The 8,464-nt window shown below is 43.6% G+C and overlaps 1 protein-coding gene across 1 annotated transcript; it reads left to right on the top strand.

Annotated features, from left to right (window-relative positions):
- Positions 1–5,729: 5,729 nt before the first annotated feature.
- On the top strand, positions 5,730–6,536 carry LOC126199414 (uncharacterized). The gene has a single exon (XM_049936332.1). The coding sequence runs from the start codon at positions 5,730–5,732 to the stop codon at positions 6,534–6,536; it is 807 nt and encodes a 268-aa protein (XP_049792289.1).
- Positions 6,537–8,464: the final 1,928 nt, after the last annotated feature.

The following is an 8,464-nucleotide window of genomic DNA, read 5'->3' as shown; positions in this document are numbered from 1 at the left end:
CTCAAGACGTAACGTTAAAGAAAGAAACTACAATATGTTGCGTACCTCCAGGTTGAAAATGTCAACGTACTCACGTAATTCGACATTATGTAAATTTAACGCAAGATTCAAATACTTGCGTCATTTTAAAATCAGCTGTATATGTGATTGAACATTTCTGAACCTTTTTAGAGACAGGTCTTTATTACATATGACTGCTTCATCAGCGGAAATCTGAGGATCATTTTGTATTGTCCGTCATATTGCTCGTATAAAACATGACCAACAAGTGTCGATAGACACTTTCCTGAGGCACGCCGTAAGTTACTTCTGCAGCTGTAACATGTTGTGTTCTCGCTATCAAGAAATTTACAAACCAATGAAACATTTTGTTTGATACTCAATTTAATCGTACGCAGTATCGATGATCACCGACGGAGTGATAACGAGTCAAACATTTTTTCGGATGCCAAGAAATACAGAATTCATCTGACTGCCCCGATACATTTCTTTCAGGAGACGCGCGTCATTTCGCAGTTTGGAAACACGCAATGAGGAAAACGACAAACACCACGACGTGTACATATACTCTCATGAATCTCATGGAGAACAGTAGGATCCTTTTCTAAAATGTCCAAAGAATTATTTCTGTAGTATTTTACGTCTGAGTTACTTTCTCGCCAATCATCCTCATAAACGTTATAACGTCCGTTGAATCTGATTCCCGTAATCTGTCCCGTTTCACAGGAGTAACAATTGTCACAGACTATACAACTTGTTTTGCACAAATCGGAACAAGCATATTTAGATCCATTACTATTCTGAGTTGTAGTGTTAGTTGACTGCATGTATTCCAAGTCACATGCTCGAAAATCTAAACAAGTGGGTAATTTTCGAAGGTAATTACCATCATCTACGTCAGACGTTGGCCTTCTGGCCCCTTTCTGTCTCCTCTAGAATTGGTCAAGCCATCTCTTCATTGGTCTCCCTTAAGATCTTTTGTTTCTTGGTCTATATTGTTTTAGTAATTCTTGCATTTGGCTTAGAATTTATGTTCTTTTCGTCCTATCTCATGTTCTTTTATTTTATCACTTGTGTTTTGCGAATTCAGTTCAGCTCTGATGTCATCATTCCCTCTTTATTCGTCATGGTGCGTCCAGTCACGTATTTAATGAAGTTCTTTTCAGATGCTTCTATTCTCCTTTCATCTGTCTTCTTAAAGACCCCTCTTTATTCGTCATGGTGCGTCCAGTCACGTTTAATGAAGTTCTTTTCAGATGCTTCTATTCTCCTTTCATCTGTCTTCTTAAAGACGTAGTTTTCGCATCCATAGAGCAGTTCTTCAGTTGTGTATGTCTCTTTAATTCCATTCCCATTGTTCCCCATATAATTCCACATAAATATGTAAGTAGACGTAACCTGTGTTATGACTAGAAAATTTGATTTTACTTTCTTCTTACCTTTGACAGTTACTCATCGGTTTCGAAAGGAACGTAAAATGTCACGTATGAATAATCAGCTGGTTCTGTGAATATCCAGGCTGAGGGCGTTAGTGAATTTGTAACATTGTTACATTTTGCACATTTCCAGTTATCAATAAACCAGCCTGTACCATCTCGTGGCAGTACGTTAATGCGTCAGCGACATTACCTGCCGCCTTCGTTGGCGCCGGATGATCTGAACAGAAAACCACTATCTACGTTACTAAGCGACTATCCTGTTACAAGGAACCTGGAAGCACTTGCACGTTGTCGGTCTAACGGCTTCCACAGGTAACAAAGGCGCGAATTTCAGTACTTCATACATATAGTGACCGAATTTACCAATTTGAAACGAAGTATTCTACTCATTAAGAGGTGTAATCTTATATGAAAATTCCACACAGAGAAGTATCACATTAATAAATTGTGTCTATGTCTTGAGGAGCCTCAACTCACTGCGTGCGAATACCCTGACTATATTCATCCTGTATTTGATAGTTAGAGCACTTACTGATTTTCAACAAGAACGAAACAGATTCAAAGCTTACGAAAGTTTTTCCCTCTGACGCCACCCACAAAACGATGAAAGGAAAAAGAAAATATCGTTTACTACAATTTTATTGCATTAAAACTACCATATGAGACATTACGTTTGAATTTATTTCTTCTTTATTACCAATTGTAATCGGAACCAATTCTGCAGACAGTATCCAAATAAAGCACTGTATGTACCTGCAAAATTGTATCACTACATCACTCATTTTTCAGGCGATAGGACGTCATAAACTGTGGGATGCGTGAGAAACTAGCTTCTGCACAAAATGACGCACAAGTTACCCAAAATATACTCATCCACTGTTCGATAATGAGAGCACTTAGTAACTTCTAACGAACTCTAAAGATAATTAGAAATCTTTCCTAAACTTTTTCTCTGTTACATGTTTAACGTCAGACATTTAACCACCTAACTCATTTGTAACGTAAACATATATCTGGAGTTCCATTCCCTGAAGAATCGGGAAATACTGGTTACAACAAATTAAAGAAAAATGCAAATTATTTTCATTTAAAATTCCTTCCAATCATTATTTTGTCCCTACACAATCCCGCTCCTCTGTTCTGAGTAACTTTTGCAGCAGTTTCAAATGAAGTATTACGTACATTGTTAAAATAGTTTTTTCTGTGTTTTTCTTTCTTTATGCTGCAGTTACTTCGTTTTGTGGAATGACTCCACTGCACTTAGCGTTGATTCTCAGTATTAGTATATGTCATGGACGGTTTGTTGCCATCTGAACAGTGTCCGAAAAAATGATTATACAAACAGTTTTATAGATGTTGTACGGTACTTCGTGTCTCATAAGTAGACTTTTCCCGAAGCGAGCTACTGCTCTACACGTTAGTGGTGCACACGATTTTTAAGATACTGAATGCTGCAGTGTGATTTATGTTGGAATAATTTTACAAATTCATGTTTTGTAGGGCGTAAGCTAAATTTTACGATATCAGTTTCATTCACTTTTGTTCTCAGTCGGCTTGCATATCTCTTAAGAAATCTAAGTGATTCAAATTTAAATTAAAAACCGTAATTAAACAGGGGGATCAGCTATGTTATGTGATAAGGGTAACACAGCTGACGCTTTAGATACTTCTGCTACTAATTGTTTGGAAAGATCAATGTCGTAAAAATATTCTGACCACTTGCGTATACGACCGGCCGCTGTGACCGAGAGGTTCTAGGCCCTTCAGATCGGAACCGCGCTGCTGCTACGGTCGCAGGTTCGAATCCTGCCTCGGGCATGGATGTGTGTGATGTCCTTAGGTTAGTTAGGTTTAAGTAGTTCTAAGTTTTAGGGGACTAATGACCTCAGATGTTAAGTCCCTTAGTGCTTAGATCCATTTGAACCATTTGAACTTGCGTATAACACGTTGGACCACTTTTGGCATGCAATGCACCAGCGAGTCTGCGTAACAGATTTCTTCATTTTTGCGGCACTAACGCCCTTAAATTACAGGCTCGTGCAGTTTTGGCGCAGAGCTGGCACCCACTTATGTCTCGTGTGTGATCCATTGCGTTTAGCTCGGGAGAATTTCTTGGTGAAGACTCGACTGTGACTTCTCTCTCATGTCCTTCAGACCACTGCATCGTGATTGTGGCTTTGTGATACCAATAGTCATCTTGCTGGAAGATGGCGTTGCCGCCAGGGAAGACAAGAAGGGATACAGGTGATCCTCAATAATGTACATCTATACCGCAGATGTTTTGGTGGTTACGATGGCTACCACTGGTGCCACACAAACTTAAGCGAACGTCGCCTGTAGCATAATGTTGTTCCCATCCGACCAGTGTCCGTGTTGTGGTACTTGTTTCGTGCGCCGTTCGCCTGGATGATGGCGTATCCAGACACGATTATCTGCCTGGTACTACAGGAACCATGATTCATCCATCCAGGTGTCACGTTTCCATTGATCTATGGTCACATGTAGACGAAACCGTACCCACTGTAATCGTAATACGCGATACCATCGGGTCAACATGAGGAGAAGTAAGTCTGCTACCGGGCCCCATTTTAAAAAAGTGCGCTGAACTGTGTGCTCGAAATACACTACTGGCCATTAAAATTGCTGCACCAAGAAGAAATGGACAAATATATTATACTAGAACTGACATGTGATTACGTTTTCACGCAATTTGGGTGCAAAGATCCTGAGAAATCAGTACCCAGAACAACCACCTTTGGCCGTAATAACGGCCTTGATAAGTCTGGGCATTGAGTCAAACAGAGCTTGGATGGCGTGTAGAGGTACAGCTGCCCATGCAGCTTCAACACGATACCACAGTTCATCAATAGTGACTGGCGTACTGTGACGAGCCAGTTGCTCGGCACCGTGAGCAGACTTTTTCAGTTGGTGAGAGATCTGGAGAATGTTCTGGCCAGGGCAGCAATCGAACATTTTCTGTATCCAGAAAAGCCCGTACAGGACCTGCAACAAGCGGTCGTGCATTATCCTGCTGAACTGTAGGGTTTCGCAGGGATCGAATGAAGGGTAGAGCCACGGGTCGTAAGACATATGAAATGTAACGTCCAGTGTTCAAAGTGCCGTCAATGCGAACAAGAGGTGACCCAGACGTGTAACCAATGGCACCCCACACCATCAAGCCGGTTGATACGCCAGTATGGCGGTGACGAATACACGCTCCCAATGTGTGTTCACCGCGATGTCGCCACACACGGACCATCATGATGCTGTAAACAGAACCTGGATTCATCCGAAAAAATGACGTTGTGCCATTCGTGCACCCAGGTTCGTCGTTGAGTACACCATCGCAGGCGCTCCTGTGTGTGATGCAGCGTCAAGGGTAACCGCAGCCATGGTCCCCGAGCTGATAGTGCATTCTGCTGCAAACGTCGTCGAACTGTTCGTGAAGATGGTTGTTGTCTCGCAAACGACCCCATCTGTTGACTCAGGGATAGAGACGTGGCTGCACGATCCGTTACAGTCATGCGGATAAGATGTCTGTCATCCCGACTCCTAGTGATACGAGGCCGTTGTGATCCAGCACGGCGTTCCGTATTACCCTCCTGAACCCACCGATTCCATATTCTGCTAACAGCTATTGGATCTCGCCAAACGCGAGAAGCAATGTCGCGATACGATAAACAGCAATCGCGATAGGCTACAATCCGACCTTTATCAAAGTCGGAAACGTGAAGGTACCCATTTCTCCTACTTATACAAGGCATCAGAACAACGTTTCACCAGGCAACGCCGGTCAACTGCTGTTTATGAGAAATCGGTTGGAAACTTTCCTCATGTCAGCACGTTGTAGGTGCCAACCTTGTGTCAATGCTGTGAAAAGCTAACCATTTGCATATCACAGCATCTTCTTCCTGTCAGTTAAATTTCGCGTCTGTAGCACGTCATCTTCGTGGTGTTGCAATTTTAATGGCCAGTAGTGTATTAAGCAGGAGGTCATAACGTTTCGCCTCATCAGTGTACTGTCTATCAGCCCTCTCTGTATGTACTAGAGGCTTGTAAGAGGAATCGTGGAGAATACTGTATACTTTTCTTATTGCTTCACGTGCACAAAACGTTACCAGGTGACACTGAATCCGTCGGTCAGCCGTTGATATAATCATGTGACTGCTTTCGAATTCAAGTGCGTTAGAATCGGATCATCTTGGTTACTACGGATGTCTCCTTTTTATGACCAGTCATGTAGTAATATTTTGAACGTGTCTCTTTGTTTTGCAGCGTGAGGCAACGGGTATGAAGGACAAGGACATCCCCTGGTCAGACACGGCCCTGTGGCTGGTGGCCAGAGTGCTGGCCCTGGGCGGCTCCTGGCGGCCACCCGGGGTTCCCGGCTTCACCCTGTACCGGATCTGGGTGCTCTTCACGCAGTTCAGCTTCCTCTACGGCCAGGTGCAGGGGGTGTTCTACTTCTGGGACGACGCCAACAAGGTGATCCAGGACGTGTGCCTCCTGGTCACGACCATCCTCGGCATCATCAAGTTCATCATCTTCGTCGTCAGGCAGGAGGACGTCTTCAAGATCGTGCGCACCGTCGACGACCGCAGGCGCGAGCAGAGCGCGCTGGGGAACCCGCGCATAGCGGCGATCCTGGCCAGGTCGTACAGGTCGGCCACGAGGATCACGGTGCACATGGCCCTCATCGGCGGCTGGCTGCCCGTCGTCTTCGCCATCACGCCGTCCGTCATGCGGAGCTTGGGCGTCGGCCCGCCGGAGCGCGAGCTGCCCGCCACGGCGTGGTACACGGGCCGCGACTCCGTCACCCCCACCTACGAGCTGCTCTCCGTGCTGCAGTACTTCAGCATGCAGTACTCGCACTTCGCCGCCATGTGCATCGACCTCTTCTTCGCGTGCCTCATCATCCACGTTGCTGCCCAGCTGGAAGTCCTCAACGTCAGGATCACCCAAATTCGGGAGGACTTTTACCGTAACGGACGTGTAAGTGAGTCACGAGCAGGCACCAGGGACGAGGAAACAGAAGAAGATTCCGCATGGAGAGAACTGTGTGAGTGCGTGGAGCATCACAAAGACGTCATAAAGTGAGTATAACCTTTGTTGGCCTTCTTCCTCTTGTTGTCTACTGCTGTAATCTGCATTCTACACTCGTTGGCACGAATTAGACCGATTTTTCTTTAAACTCAGTACCGACATTGGACTCATCTGACTCTACACATCTTGACTCAAGATGGTATACTCAATGATGAAACAAAGCAGTAGGCTTTTACCAGAAATATAGACCATTAGACAATGTGTCTAATAGTATATTGTAAATACGACATGGCTCTGGGCACTATGGGACTTAACTGCTGAGGTCATCAGTCCCCTAGAACTTAGAACTACTTAAAACTAATTAACCTAAGGACATCACAAACATCCATGCCCGAGGCAGGATTCGAACCTACGACCGTAGCGGTCGCGCGGTTCCAGGCTGAAGTACCTAGAACCGCTCGGCCACCACGGCCGGCTTAAATACGACAGTATATCTTAGGCACTGTACGACATTAAAACACTTGATAATGGCAACTTAAAGCCGAAATCATGATCGTGTGAATGTAACACAACAGATAAAAAAAACAGTCTAATGGCGGTAATGACTTTAAAGAAGTACATTATGATTGTGGCCGCACATTATGAAAGAATTATTAGGCAGGTTTTGGTCATCTCTTCGACTGACAGCATTGTTAGCACGTAACTGTTTATAATGTGAGTAAAAATTCCGGAAATCGTATGATGTATCTCAGTAAACTGCCAAGTAAATGAAAGAGTAGTTTCCAGAGTGGTATTCTTGCCAGTCGCTAAGAAGATAAGTACAAGTTAACGGTACATGATATTTAAAAAAATTCTTTCTTCAATCTGTGGAAAAGTCCAAAAACACTAAAATATTTTATTGACACATGTCACATAAATTTCATCTCCAAAACATAAATTTATTCCGCCATAATACATAAAATAACGCAAGAGGTGTGAAACTGGTTAAACTGAATAACGAAAAACGTACAAGACAAGTAACGGCTATTGAACCAGTAACAACGATGCATTTTCCTGTCCCTAGAGAGAGTTATAATCAGAAAAACTAAGGTAAACTTTTGGAGCTGAGAATCACCACGGAACGTAGTTAGCCATAAGGAATCACGTAATGCGAACACATGGACAGGAGCAACGCGACGAAGCTTAACGCCTTAACATCAGTAGATTCATAATGCTGGTTGCTCGTGATGCATGTAGCGTTTTGCATCTTAATCAAGCCCGAAGTTGACACGAGCTTTCTACAGCGAAACATCTCGACTAAAGCCAAATGAATTAACACATGTTGGCTACTAAAGTGCTGGACGCCAATAAATGTACCAGGTAATGAAGTGTGAAACCAAAATTTCCCCACAGATGGTGTTAGCCGTCAGTGTACGGCCCGCGAGACTGCGTCTGCAACACCATCTGCTTCCTATAACGGCTGATGATGAATGTCATCACACAGTAACCCAAGTTCCATACATCTGCATGTTTCAAAACCGTAAATATGTCGAGTTTTGTGCCTGCAAACTACTATTTGTGGACTGCATTGTTTTTTCTGTTATCATTTGAAGAAGACTGTTGCAGGATCGCATCGAATGCTTGTCGGCGCTTACGGCGAACATGCTCTTGGGAAAATAGGTTTAGAGTGGGTCAAAAAATTCGAACGTGGTGATTTTGACGTGAAAAATTATGAGTGCGGGAAACCACTGAAAAAGTTCGAAGACAACGAATTGTAGGCTGAATGTGACACAAAAGTCGTTTCTCTTTCGTTGAAAGCTATGGAAAAGGCGCAGAATGTGTGAAAATGGGTTCCGCATGAACTGAATGATAGACAGCGAGAAAATCGAAAGACCACATATGAAATGCTGCTCGCCAGATACAAAAGAAAGTTGTTTCTCTGTCGAATAGTGACAGGTGATAAAAAATGGATATATTTTGTGAATTTTAAGCGTCGTAAATCA

The sequence above is a fragment of the Schistocerca nitens genome, chromosome 8 (genome assembly GCF_023898315.1).
Source record: "Schistocerca nitens isolate TAMUIC-IGC-003100 chromosome 8, iqSchNite1.1, whole genome shotgun sequence".
In the NCBI taxonomy this organism is placed as follows: Eukaryota; Metazoa; Arthropoda; class Insecta; order Orthoptera; family Acrididae; genus Schistocerca; species Schistocerca nitens.
Note: the sequence above shows the minus strand (reverse complement) of the source record. Positions and strands in the feature narration are given on the sequence as shown.

Excerpts from the sequence above, each read along its gene's own strand:
- LOC126199414 (XM_049936332.1), top strand. The coding sequence starts at position 5,730 with ATGAAGGACAAGGACATCCCCTGGTCAGACACGGCCCTGTGGCTGGTG.